Below are 14,684 nucleotides of genomic sequence, written 5' to 3'. Positions count from 1 at the left end.
AGTCAGGGACCAGCCAATTCCCTCCTTTCTCCCAGCCCCTGGAAGAACCCCTTGCTCTGAGCCAGCCCATTCGGGCTTTGGCCTCCTGACCCAGACAGCGTGGGGCGAGAGGGAGCCCACGTTGCACCGCCCCCAGCCTCGGGCCACCCGCCAAGAGTTCGAGGCCTCCCATCCGGATATGATGAAAAAGAGCAACAGAGGGAGAAGTGTTTCAGGAGTGGAGGGGTGGAGGACGAGGGGAAAGAGAGGGAGAACAGTCCCCCTCGGAGGGGAACGGGCCGGACTGAGCTGGCTGGAAAGAGGGGGCGGAGAGCAGGGAGTCAGAGGAGCGGCCGCTGGCGCAGTTGCCGCCACTGCAGTGTCTGGGCTGAGCCGGAGGGAGGCGGGGAGGGACGCGCAGGGGCGGCCGCCACTGCTGCCAGGCCACTGGGGCGAGATGCCGCTGCTGCCGGAGCTTCGCTAACTTTCCGGGCGGAAGAGGAGGAGGAGGAAGAAGGGGCTTTGAGAGAGTTGGGGGGGATGCCGAGGTAGGTGGTGGTCTGCCAGTCCAGGAGGAGGAGGGGTTTGGTCCCCTTCCCCAAGCTTCCAAATCGTCTCCCTTCCCCGCCCCCCTTCATCCCCCCCCCCCCCCCCCGCCGTGTCAACTTGCGGGGTAGCAGTTTTCCTCCCGGGTTTCAAATCAAAACTTCTCCGGGGTGGGGTTTGGGGGAGGGAAGCGGAGGGGGAGGGAATGTCCCGTAGGGGTGGTGTGCTGGTCTCTAAAAACACTTTTTTTTTTCCGCCAGAAGCAGGCAGTTCTCTGCACCCAACACCTAAGAGCCCTTCGTGGTCCGCCCCGGGGGCGGAGAGCTAGGCTGCAGCGCGGCGCGGGCTCGGTGGAGCGGCCCATGTCCGGCGCGGGTGAAGCCCTCGCTCCCGGGCCCCAGCGCGGGGCCGAGGCGGGCGGCGGCCGGCTGGGTGCCCCAGCCCAGGGTGAGTGCCTGCTTGCAAGTGGCAAGCCGCTTTGTCATTGTTGCATTTTAAAATTTGTTCACACATAGTATTACTGACTGGGGGTCGGGGGTGGAGGTTGGTGCGGTGAGGATGGGTTCTCACCTCGTAGTTGTGAACTTCTGCACAGTTAGTGTTACTCAAACAAGTTCTCCAGGACTCCTGCCCTAGATCAACAACCGGATAAGAGGGCGGGATCCGCTGGTCCTTCCACTCCCCCTTCCTTTGGCTGCGGGGGAAACTGGATGACTTGACTCCTTCTTTCTTAAGCATATGCATTTTGGGGCCTAAGAGTCAAATGTGTGAGATCTGAAACACCCTCCCCGGCTTCACTTCAGTTCTAGTGTCTTCATCAGATCCCGGTCTGCTTCTGCTTTCTGAACAAGCACGCGCTCTCCGTTCCTCTTTCTGTTTCTTGTGGGCCACTCTGCCACTCACTTGATGATCCAGGTTTCTGTGACCAATTGCTTTGGAATGGCTCACGCATATGTTTCAATAACTTTTGAAATAAACATGCTTTAAAAGAAACACGTTCCAAGAATGAATTAGCTCCTTTGTGTTCTCCCAAAGTGTGAACACAGGCAACCTATGAAGAAACTAATCTCTAATCTCCTTTCTGGCAAACTTCCCTAACAAGCTTAGGAACAAGTCAGGCAGTATCTTTTTTTCTCTTGAAGGTGACATACTTCAGGTTTTCGTTGTTGACAGTGAACAAGGCCCTTACTCTTCAGATGCATTTTTCTCTAAGGGTGACTCTGATTTAAAAAGTTCTGATACTGATGTAAGCTAAATAATTTTCCAGGTCTCAGAAACCCACTTTATACTCTTGATTGTAAACATATCTGATAGCTTTTCTTTTTCTTTGATAATGTGGTGAGCTACTTGGGATTGGATTTTTGTTTTTGTTTTCGTTTTTGTTTTAAGTCAGCAGAAATGGAAAAGAAGTCAATGTTGAACTCAGGAAAGGTGAAAGCAGAAAACATCCATGGCTAAATTAGAATGTTCTGGCATTCAGGGCTGTTAAATTGAATTATGTTTATCATTGCTGTTTGCTTCTAAACAGTGAGTCATTTTTTTTCTAAAGAGAAAATGGAGCGAATCAGAGAGCTAGAATGATCAACATATTTTCCCAGAAGCAGCCCACGTTTTGCACATTGTATTGCCAACATAGTCATTTTCTTGTTAGACATGCCCTTCATAGTCTCATCAGCTCATTGATGTTTATGTTCACACTTGAGCTGTTAATCACTATTGTTAAACTATGCTTATGTCAAAATCCACATCAAATATACTACAAAAACAGTTGATTTGACATAGTGATATCTGGAGTGTCCAACTTTAGTAATGCATCTTTAGAGTCAGAACTTGCAGTGGTACTTAATGTAGCCGTGCGAGCAGTGCTGTAGATTAGCACGTGGTCTGACACTAAGAAGTGGCCATCTAGAATGGTCTGCGGTGAAGTTGACTGCATACAACACATACATCATCAGTGTGGAAACTCTTGGATTATATTGTACCTGAAAATTGGCATACCCTCAGCAACATAGATAAATGGTGCTTTGTGATTAGTTTATCTTTGACTCACAATATCCTTTAAATAGGCACCAGTTTAATTGTAAGCATAATATAAAGTTGATTTTTAAAAAAGAAAATCCTCAGGATCTTGTTATAATGTGTCTCAAACAAGCAGATTTCATAAGGTGTACTGAAAGAAAAAAAATTTGGAGCCAGTGGGTAGAATAAAAGCTTCAAGATGCCGCCTTCCATGGTTAGGTTGGTTTTATTGGTAAAGACATTAGTGAAGAGAGCAGCTTTGCTCACAGAGTGCTCTCATCTCAAGCTCTTGCTTGAGTTCTTTTATCCTCTTCCTTCTGTCCTTGGATTCTTTTATCATCCTTTCAGAAGAATAGTTTAATCATTCTCTGGTAAGTTGTGGCTACTTAGTTAATTGAAACTTAATTTAAAATTTTTATATATTAAAATCCGTGAGAAAAATGGAGTGTGTTATGAAAATTAGCAGAAAATACCTTTTCCTGAGGGGGACATATAAGGTCAAGTCTTCCCTTGTAAGCAGAGATACATAGATGACCAGATAAAACCTGTACGTAAGTAAAGACATACGATGTTAAAGGTAAAAGACATTTTAGGGGGTCTCTAGTAAACTCACCATCAATTCTAGAGTCCCTTTCTCCATTCTTTCGGATGATTAGTTAGACCCCGAAGTGTAGCTCGTTCTACTCATCAGCATTCAGATTTAGGAGGGTTTTTCTGATTAATAGCATAGTTCTCTCTCTTGAAAATCTCTACTCTTTTCCTGTGATTCTGCAAGGAAAATTCTATTACTTTGAAAGCATTAAAAATATTTTCTGTGTATTTTGAAAATTGTTACAGAGCAAGGACATAAGCTCATATGCTCCAGGCTGTAAGAGGGACCCAGGACCCAGGATGGGTGTTAGAAGACAGGGAGTGGCAGGGATTGCGGGCCTTGGGATGGCTCCTGGGCCAGGAGGCAGCACGGCTCAGCTCCAGCTCACTGTTGCCATTTGGGCTAATATCTTCCAGTATTTCAGGAGACACTGGAAATACAGATTTTTATGTATCATCTCTCCCTTTTTAAAAGTTGGCAATTGATTAAATATAATTTTTGTCCAGGCCAACAAAACTACTACACTTTCAGGCTGGAAATGGCCTCTAGGCAGCTGATCTTTTATCTCTGTTACAGAAAATAGAACATAAACATGTATTTATAACTATTTTCCTATTTATGCAGAGTACCTGTATAAATGTCTTCGTAGGTGAAGGATGATTTGATCCAAACTTAATTTCGTTTTAAGAGAGAGTGAATCCTAATACATTGTATGTTAATTAATTGAATTTAAATTTTAAAAAAGTGGATCTTGTGTATGTGGTTCATCAAGTTGTCATTTTTTTTTTTCTTTTTTGGATTGGACATCTTAAAATTCATTGTGTTATCAACATGGAAAATGTAGGTACTTACCTTTTGGTGCAGTAGTTACTAGAATTCATGCAGTGGAAAGAGCTTTTTAATTAAGTGCTTCATTCATACGTTTGTGACTTGTAACTAGAAGGGTCCAGCTGGCTCACTTTTTAGAAAGGGTGCCCAAAGAATTTAAGTGACTTGGCTAAGGTCTCACACAGTCAGTAGAAATCAGGGTAGAACCACAAATTGCAGAATATATGTCATTGTGTTAAATGTGGTTGAAGTAGAGAATCAATATAACTGTTTCCTACGGATGGATGAATTGAAGATAATAGGCTTTGGATACTGTGAATCACTTGAGCCTGTTCCAGGCCCTGCATCACCCCCCCACCCCCCCAACCCCCCCACCACACCCCATTGCATTTGCCAAGACTTAGACTGTTGGACTGAGAGTGCTGGAATATACTTTAATGTGATAATGTGTGATTTAATGCACTCTTCTCTCTTGGGAGAGTCCTCTGAGACTATTAGGCAGACTTTTCATAGCAGGATGCAAAATGCCAGTGAAGTTAATTAAAAATAATTTAAAATAGAAGCTAGGGAGAAAATCTTCGAGTTGAAATTACATAAGAAGAGCTTTGACTTAGAAGCTTAGCTGAGTTGTCAGGAGTTTATAGTGGCTAATCAGATTTCCTTTATGGGAAGCCTGTTTATTTCATTTTATACAATGTATGCTTGTAATACCCACATTCTTCTACTTGTATCATATTGTTTTATCCTTCTGATTAAGGATGGCATTTCTCAAAGTGTGTCATCTTTGGATAGCTTCTACCTCTTGTTCCAGTCGGGGGTGAATGTGCTTCCAAAAGACACTTGGTGACATCAGGAGATACGTTTAGTAGACATACAGGGAGTGGAGTGGGTCCTCCCGGGATCTAGGGGGTAGAAGCCAGGGATAATGCTAAATATCTTAAAATGCACAGGACAGAACAGCCCCTTACAACAAAGAATTATCTGGCCTTAGAATGTCAGTAGTGTTGAGATGCTATCCTGATGTCTCAAGGAAACGGGCATTTTTGTTCCCACTCTAGACTTAATCCATCTCTGGGTGGAAGGCTCAAGAATATTCATTTTTAACAGGCTCCAGGTGCTCTTTATCTCGTTGAGAATCATTGTTTTAGTGTCTTTTATCTGCAGAAAGACAAGTTATCATAGATTTCTAGTCTCTTTCTTAGTAGAAAGGCTTCAGAAAGCTTTTAAAAAGTCTCTTTTTCGAGTTCCAGATTTTCAATCCTATCACTGTATTACTGCTCTTCAGCATTTTTATACCTACCCCAATTAATAAAAATAATACTGAGTATTCATCCTCAAAGAATTTTCCAAAATTTTGTGTACTATCATACAAATGTATTGTGAACATAAGAAAAGAAATACATAAATAAGAGTTGTAAGCAGATGAGTAAAAGTAAGTGAATTCGATATTTTCATACTTTCTTCCACCACTTCAGTAGATATTCTTGTCCTGCCACCCTACACTTCTCTTTGGAGATCCCAGGATTATGGAATAATAAGGAAAAGGGTGCATAATTTGCACATTAGTTGTGTTCCTTTGTCAGTTGGAGTTTTGGAATCTCAGTGATCCTTTCTCATAGAAACAGTGACAATTGAACCTTGTTACGTGACAAGTACAGAGAGAAATAGACCGAATGAAATCAGGGTCTCGCAGAATGATGGGGAAACACATACATTTACCCGTAACTATAATGCAAGGTAGACTGATAGGTGGTATAATGGGTAAAGAAAGTATGATGGCAGAACGTGGGAGAGAGAAAGTATCTCTAGCTGGGGCATTTGGAAAAATGTCTAGGAAAGCTTTTGATTTGAGCTGGATGACTAAGCATGATCGCTGGACTCAGCGCTTTGGAAATGGATGGTGGGAAGCAGAGCTTGGAGGGGATTACTACAGAATGCTGAGTACTTGACTAAACCCATTGTATGGGTTGTATGAAGAAACAAAGAGCGAGATAAGGTTGAGAAGATAAACTAAAGTGATTTTGAGGATGACACTAATTCTCCCCAGAGGTATTTGTATATCCTTTCTGTAGGCAGTGGTGAACCACTGAAAGTTCTTGAGAAAGGGAAGGACAGGACCAAATTGGTGTTTTGAGGAAAATAAATCTGGTGGCAGTGCAAAGGATGATGTTGGTGGGCGGGGCAAGAGTGAAGGTAGTGATTATCCAGGAGGTTAGTACAGTCACTTGACAAAAGAGGACGTAGGGCAGCACCAGTAGGAATGGAATTGAGGAGTTTAAAGAACAATAGGAAAAGTAGGATAGAGTTCTACTGAGCTGTGAGAGCCCCTTGAGGGCTTTGATTTTTACTTATCATCTGTGAATCTCCTAAAGCACAGCGTCCAAATGTTGTTGAATTCAACTGATATAGTTGGGCAGCATGTTTAATATGGGAGATGCTGGAAAGGTAAAAATTTAAGGTAGTCCAACGGGTTTGCCTTTATAGCGTGAGCTAAAAGGAGGAGCTAATAGGAGGAGCTGTTGAATCGTCTTTTGATCATGTTGGTTCCTGGAACTTACCCCTTACCATGATAGCCAATAAGCCACCATGAAGAAGAACTTGTACCTAGGAGAGTGGTGAGGGTCGGGCCCCCAGGCTAAGAGTTCACCACCAGGTAGCTGGTGGATGGGCACAGGAGTGTGAGAGAGTACCGAGGAGCAGATTTGGAGGCATGGCCACACTTAGGGAGGAGAAGGAAAAGAATGCAGAAAGAGAGCCCCCAAGGACTGGTCACAGAAGCATTAGAGGTTTAGTGGTCGTGGAAGATGAAAGCTATGCTCGCCGCATGTTAATGGAAAGAAATTGAGGGGATAGAGAGATTGAAGATGAAAAGGTGTGGAGTACCGTGGTGGTATGGTGGGTGTGTGTAATTGAAAGAGTAAAATTCTGGGACTGAATGGGACAGAGACCAGTCTTAGGAAAGTAGAGAATGTTAGCTTTTCAGATGGGCATGGGAGAAGATGATCAGTGATAATCTAGAGAAAGTTTGATATGAAAAAGAGATCATGGGAGACCTCGATCTTCTCAGTAAAGTAGATGGTAACATTCGCTGAGAGCAAGGCTGGAGGGCGGTTAGGATGAGATGAGAAATTTGAGATGAGTGGAAAAGATTTCAAAGAATGAAGTATTCAAGAGGGATTCAATCTGGGGCAAACAAAAGGGCTGCTCAGTAACACTGAGGGCTTAACTAAGAATGAATGGCATGAATTTTTAGTGGACAAGGTCAGCATGGTTGATTGCCTTTCTCAGCAAGGAGCAGGAGGGAGCTTGAGAATAGAAGCTGGTAGAATGAATTTTTGGAATTAGCATAGGGTTGGAGGTTGGCAGGGTAGAAGCAGTGGGGGACAAAGGAGGAGGATTACACATGTGTGGGAAGAGTGTGTTTGTTCTAACTAATCTTGTGTTCTAGGGTATATGGGGAGCCAGGGAGACTAGAAGTGCAATTGGCAGGTGGTTTCTGGCCAGCAAGAACCGTGCCTGTTGGCCTTGTTTGGTCAGTTAACATACAAGAATTTTTTATTAAAAAAAATATATATTATAATATAATATAATATAATATAATATAATATAATATAATATAATATAATATAATATAATATAATATATGTATAAATTGAATGACCTTTATAGGGCTAGTGGGGAAATTGGAATTTTTGGGTGTGTAAGAGCCTTTCCTGTTTCTTTGACCCTTATTTCCTGGATTTTGTTGAGGTGATTTCATGGAAAGTTCTAATAGCTGTGTGCAGTTATTTTACTAGCATTATATTTTTGTAATAAAAGATTTGGGGAAAATAAGGAAGCATAAATGGACACAATCTAAAGTTAAGCCATTTGCAAATGGAAAATTAGAACGATATGATAAGCAACAACAGAAGAGAACAATTCGACCAAATTGTCTTTCTGAGATAATGTAATTATTCTACTGTATGTAGAGCCAAGGGATGTGATTTTTATGTTTCTATTTCTAAAGGTCTTTATAATCAATTTTTATTAAGGGAAGACAGATCTGCACTGGCTAGATTCTAGATGTTTGGATAGTTGGGTGTTGTTGAGTCGTTGGGGCAGACGAGGGACCCTTCAGTCCTTCCTGCTGACTTAATCTTGTACGTGCTTGTGCACCAGGGTTTTGGATGCTTCTCTCTTTTCTTTGTCTTTGTGTCTCTGTCTCTTTTCCCCTTCCCTCCTCTCCTTTCCTGAAGTTAAACTTAAACTTTTCATATCTTCGTTTCACGTCAGCACACATATTCGGAAGAAGGAAAGCTTTTAACTTTGTTTTTGAAATCAAGTTGTATTTTAAAGATTCTAATTTAATCAGTTAGGGTTCACTAAGTAGGAGCTATGACCAGAGTTATTTTAATATTAATTTCGTTTGTGGTTTCTACTTGCAGTCCACTTCTGTTTTCAGATTCACACCCACATGATCTGAAGTAAGATGATTCATATGCATGTGCTTTTATGCCTGAATTTTTTAGTAGTTTCAGGAGTCAAGTCTGAAGTTAATTTTCATGCCAGCACATAGATTTCATTATTGATGGGTTTGAAGAGAAACCCTGTTAACAAATATTTTTTGTGTGCCTACTGCGTACAAAGTGCTGTGAAGATGGAAAATGTGTCATGCATCGTTGGCCCAGAAGGAGTGTATAAAGTACGTGAGAGGGAGGATGAGAAACAAGTGTGCCAAATTAAATTTTAATTTCTAATTAAATTTAATTCTAAATATCGATTGACTGTTCCGACAAGAACCAGGTGCCAGATGAGTTGATGGCCAGTTGCCAGCTGACCGGTGTGGTTCTGGAGCACCCAAAGTCAGAGGTTGAATGAGAAACTCAGAATGGCAAGAAGTCCGTTTTGTCTGGGTTGGACTGCTAGTGACCCCATCTGAAGAACACACAGTTTGTAGGTCTTTTGGGTTTGAATTATGCAGAGTTGAGCACTAAAAATAAAGCAGTTTGTGGTTGAGTAGGTGACAGGCCCTCGGAAGGCAGCTGGCAGAGTACAAAGGAACCGGCTTCTCCAAGATACAGTCCTCCTACTCTTTTCCATGATGGATCAGCCCTTGATCTTTTGGGCTCTGTGTATGCAGACCTACTCTGTTCTTAGTTTTTCCATCGCTTAAGCAACGTGCATTTTCTGAGGGGTATTACTCTTTATTTCTTACTGAAATGCAAGATGAAATTATGGAGCGTGGGGGAGATGTGGGAGCTTACATTAAGATGTATACAATGTGAAAATAAATATACCAATTTTTCATCAATATGCAAAATGAATTTAATTTTTCTTGAGCTAAGGAGTAACATATTCAGTCTTTGTATTGAAAGTATTTCTGGTTGGAGGAGATGAAGATTGGTGGCACTGGTAGTGTGCATAGGAAAAAATTCTACATCTGAGAGAAATTGGGAAGTTGCAACTAGCTGGGTCTCATAATTGATTATATTGGGGCAGGGAAAAGAGAGACTTGAAAGATAATACCACTGACCAGGATACGGACTACAGTTGGAGAAACAGGGGCAGAAGAGAAGTGGTGATGAATTTTCAGAAATGCTGAGTTGGAGTCACTAAAGATCTATTGATGTAGAGTTGAAACTCAAATTTGTAGGTCAGGACGCAGGAACAGGCCTAGAATAGTGGATTTACAAGTTCTTCTCCTGGAAGTGGTCATTATGGACCCCTGCAGAAGTTAATGAGATTATAAAGATTGTGGAGCCAGAAAGGGTTGGTTGTCTTAAGGGAGAATCCAAAGAAGGCAGTGTCTCAAAAGAAGCCGGGTTAGTGAGTTCTATGAGAGGCTTCTGGTTTGGGCCTTTAGGAGAATTACCAGAGAGGATATATCCTCTGACTTATAATCTGTGTCTATCATTCTGAAGCCCAAAAAATGAATTCCAATATAGTTTTGATTCTCTTACCATTATCTTATCTGTGGTTTCACTGCTATGTGACATGCTCTTCTCCATCCTCTCGCACTTACCTGTATCAAGATTGGACTCAAATCATAGTTCTGAAAAGCCTTTACAGATGAAACAACCCCCTTTGGTTCACTTTTGATTTCCGTTGGCCTTCATTCTTACAGCAGTACCAAGTTAAGGGTTCATCCCCACCTGATACAACTGAGAGGTAACAGAAAAGTTTTAGAATTGTGGCAGTTACAACAGTGATCATGAAAAAAGACTAAAGATGGGTGTGTGACATCATTTTAAAAAGGGGGAAGATGTCAGAGTCCTCAATTCCTTTTTGTAATAGGACTTAGTCAGTTGCTCAGTGAGAGAGCTGTAGTTAGGCCTCTCTGGATTCTTGCAATCAGTAAGACCAAACTCTTTCAGAATAGCTTTCTAGACAAGACGAAGAAGACTGTCCTGTCCATAAGGGTGGGCAGAATGTAAAAAAGGCCCTGAAAAACCACTGAAGGCATTGACAGTGTTCAGCACGGAGGAGATAAAGACACAGGAGCACGAGATATTTTCTAAGACAAGACCATCATGTGGAGGGAAGCTTAGACTGTACTTCGACCACAGAGTAAAATATGAATCAGTGAAAAATAACGAGGAAGTTGATTTTAGCCAATTGTGAGGAAAGTCTTTGAGTTGTCAAAGCCGTCCCAAACTGGGGTACGCGATGTGCTGAGGCCGTGTCCCTGTCCGGGCGTGTCCATGCCCATGCGCCTTGGCTTGTTCTTGGGACTCTTGGATGGTGAAGGTATTCATCTGAATTCAGATTATCAGTTTGGGCTGGGACCTCTAAAAGCCTAACTCCAAATTCCAGGAGCCTGCGAGTGTTTGGTGTTAGCACGCCAGATAGTTGGTTGAAAGAATACAATCGAACCTCTCTTTGAAGAGGTGGGAGTTTGCTATGCCTCAGGGTAGATCATCCTGAAAACACATCTTTAGGACAAGGAAGTGTAGGTTCAGATGTCAAAAGGAGGAGATAAAGGTGGCCTGGTCACCAGTATCAGCTTGCCGTCACTTCACCTCTCCCTGCTCCTTCTGCCACGTATTTGGAGCCCTGATTTACTGAGATATTTCCGGAACTAGAGCTGCATTCTGTACCCGTGCATTTGCATCGTCATACTCAACTGTTGATTGATCAAATTTCGGAGTTGTTGTCCACCGTGCTATGTGTTTAATCCTCTCTGCCTTCCCCCAGCCCGTGAACTAGTTGAGTCGGTGTCATTTGTATTACTCTTGAATGTAAATGCACCATAAGCTTCTGAAGGCATAAGAAGCCCTTTGAAGGAATGCATTTTAGATTTTGCTCAGAAATCCTACTTTTCAAAATATCGGTAACAATGATTCGATTCAATTGATTTAGGCATTTATTTCTATGAACTTCATAATGATCTGTGCTTATGTAATAACTTTATTGTCTTTACAGAATTATGAAAATGTATGCATATGCTCATTCATTTGTTAAAAATGCTTGGTTATCTGAATCCTTTGTGGACGATGAGATTTCAGTCCATTCGAGAGCATTAGGCAAAGCAGGTTGGTTTTGCTGTGCTTCTCCGAAGGTCATTAGGCTTGAGGGGTTGGTTTGTTTGTGTTTGTTTGATGAGTGAAGAAATAAAATTCCAGAGCCTCAGGTCTTCCTGAAATCTGCTTTGGTTTTTAAAGGTTACATTTGGGAAGCATTTGTATATTTCCACATTGTTCTGAGCCTCTGGGACAAACAGACCTAGATTTTCTACTTTTCCCAGAGATTTTAGTCTTGGATTACTTGAGATTTCATAAACCGGAACACACATAGATTGTCTGAAATAATGCTGGTATTTTAATGGAAGGGTAAAAATTGTTTAAAGCAATTTTGTTTTCAGAAAAAGGTATGAATATAGATTGCATAGCAGTAAGAATATACATCTTACATAGATTATAAATGATCTGTCATAGATTATTATCAAATATTGATTGCTTGAGATCTAACATGCAGAAGCCCCCAAATTTAAGTATAAAGAAAGCTACTTCTATTCCTTTTCTATATGACTATATATGTATTTTACACTAAGTTTTATGAGGTTTTATAAAGATTTCTGCCAAGCACCGCCGTTTATATTAGTCTTTCATGAAGTAAGCAAATAAAGTATGGATAACAAGTAGAAAATGTACTTGATGGTTGGTTTGTGCATTTACATATACCTCTGCAGAATGTTCGAGGTGGCTTATAGGAGTACATTTTAAAAGAAGACTACAACGTAATAATGGAAAATATAGGTACCTAGGAGATCCAAACATGGGGGAAAATCGAAATGTACAGAGAGACTGTAGGGTCAGATTCACTCAATTTTGCCTGTAAATTTGGGTCAAAAAGGAAGCATTTTTTAAAATTTGATGTTCACCGTGCATCAGGAAAAAAAAAATAACTTCTCAGAGAAAACAATAGTTTTCCTTGCACTCAGTCTGGAAACAGATTTCTTGTGTGGTTTTTCACATAGGGATTATTGAACAGATACTGCCCTCAACAGCTTCCATATGATAACTTTTAAAAAGACGCTTATTATCCTAACAGTTAATGAAATACTAATAGCAAATGTGGATGAGCTTTTATTATATACCAGAAACTCTGCTTCCCGGGCATGATTCCATTTCTTTCCATATCCACCTTATGAGATAGATAACTGTTGTTAGTCCTATTTTGAGAAAACCAGTTTACCCAGGATCCGTAGCATTTGTGGTGGACCCGGTGGCCTGATTTGAGATCCTCTGCTCTTAACCGCTTGTAGCGCAAAGTCCAATGCAGAGGCGGTGTTTCTGTCACAGAGAACCTAATGAGAGTCTTTTTGTTCAGCAGGAAGGAATCAGATACATCTGGACCTTTACATGACAATATTGTCTCCATTTCTTGGAAAACTGTGGCACATACAGAACTTTGTTTAAAAGCTCATTAGTAACTTTGACAAACTAATCATCCTTCTCCTGCAGCATGACTAGATTCTTTTACTACGATGTGCCAGTAGCATTTAGCTGTTGAGATCGTACGTTTGCTTGATTACAGACTGATGGATAGAATATCCCTCTTCAGTAGTTGGAGCTATTTTTTAGAAAGGTTTACGTTTACTATTTGTACCTACAATGGGCAGAACTGAGACTAGTTATAAACTACCTGATAGCAAATTTATGTTCAAAATAAAGCATAACTTACTGAGGAACGTAACTGTCCAAGAATAGGATGTGTTTCTTTGGGAGGTGCCATTCGTTGGAATTTTGAAGGGCTGAGTGTTGCAGTGGGTCTTTCCACGCTGGGTGCAGTGTGAAATCAGCTGAGCTGCAAGATGCTTTCCAGCTCTGACTTTTATCCTATTTTTCAACTGCATATCTATCTCTGAGACTTATTCTGTATTCTCATCAGTAAAATGGAGCTAATGTGATCTTAAAATATCGTTGATGATTCTGAAGATCAAATGAATATTATATGTTAAAGTCCTTTGAAAATTGCTAATACTATAATTGTAAAAATTCATTAATTTTACTCTTTCAACAAAAGGAAGTGTTGTTTCATTTTTAAAAACTTGTTTAACAACCATATACCAGCTGAGTGGCTGTTGTGTGGTATAGAACATAATATAATGTTGTACATACATTATTATCTAATTTGCTTATTTTTAATGCTCTTAAATTTCTCTTTTGTTAATCACCATTCAACTAGGTTATTCCCAGCTCTCAGATAAGTAAAATTCTCATTTGCCAAGTTTTAAATTTGAATAATGTCAACTAGGTAAAATATTATAGAATTTTTAATTAAATGGAAATTCTATTTACCTGGTGGTTCTTCTTCAGTAGGAACGATTGAGATTAGAGAGAGATTGCTTCTCACCATCCATACCCTTCTTTAGAAAAATAACAAAAAATGAAGAGTGTTGATCCTGTAAGATAATCACGTCTGCATAGGACATATTGTATTTAAATTGATCGCTTAGAATTCTTATTATTTTCCTCTGATTCTTTTGCTTAATTCATGCTTGTTATTTTCTTTGAGAATTAACTCAAATCCAATGCCTTACAAAAGGCTTTTCTTTGATTTCCTCCACTCCATTCTGAATGCCCTTCAATGTGTATATGAAGTTTTAGCCCTATTGTTCAGCCCCTTTGCAGAGTCAGATTTAGAGAATTTTAGAGCCTCTGCAACCGTCCAGCTCAATGCCCTCATTTCCGGTTGAAGAAAATGAGCCCCAGACACACGGCTGGTCAGTTTCTGAGTCAGAATTATAACCCAGCACAGTTTTCATTACCTTCAGTTTTGCAGTTGCTCATTTTGTGTGTATGTTAGGTCTCCCTAGCTAGAGGACTTTTTTTGTCAGGGACTAAGGTTTTGGTTGTTGTTGGGGTCCCCTCCCCTGTCCGCCCTAGCCAAAGATTCTTCTGGGCTTCTGTGTTCAGAGTAGCTAGAATTTTTGGGAAGTCAGCCTTTGGGAAGCGGCTGCCAGGAGCAGGCAGCTATTCTCTGGTCTAGTGCTATCTTTAAAGCGTCTTCAGTTTTTATTTTAGTTTCTAAAACATGCTTCTGTAGTCATCTGTTAGTAGAACTGATGAGTGTTACCTGTGATTCAGGTTTTGTATTCTCATAGTTTTGTGACGTGGAGACAGAACTAAATACCTCTTATATTAGTGATGAGGTCAGATTGCCTTTTCTGATTCCTTGAATCCTGTGATGAGGTGATGCCAAGCAAGGTCTGTATCTCAGTGTCGAATAGGCTCTC

At 40.9% G+C, this 14,684-nt stretch overlaps 1 protein-coding gene across 2 annotated transcripts in view; it reads left to right on the top strand.

Moving 5' to 3' along the window:
- Positions 1 to 206: 206 nt before the first annotated feature.
- The window catches only part of MDFIC (MyoD family inhibitor domain containing), an 85,098-nt gene continuing 70,620 nt past the window's right edge, over positions 207 to 14,684 (top strand). Inside the window, exons 1-2 of one of the 2 annotated variants that reach the window (XM_045792804.2) lie at positions 207 to 527; positions 789 to 972. In XM_045792804.2, coding sequence (XP_045648760.1) covers positions 888 to 972 — 85 coding nt within the window. In that variant the 5' untranslated portion in view covers positions 207 to 527; positions 789 to 887. Of the gene's footprint in view, positions 528 to 785; positions 973 to 14,684 lie in introns of both variants that reach the window. The other variant, XM_045792803.2, reaches the window with a different exon arrangement.

Source organism: Ursus americanus, chromosome 3 (genome assembly GCF_024610735.1).
Source record: "Ursus americanus isolate L20-20 chromosome 3, mUrsAme1.1.p, whole genome shotgun sequence".
In the NCBI taxonomy this organism is placed as follows: Eukaryota; Metazoa; Chordata; class Mammalia; order Carnivora; family Ursidae; genus Ursus; species Ursus americanus.
Note: the sequence above shows the minus strand (reverse complement) of the source record. Positions and strands in the feature narration are given on the sequence as shown.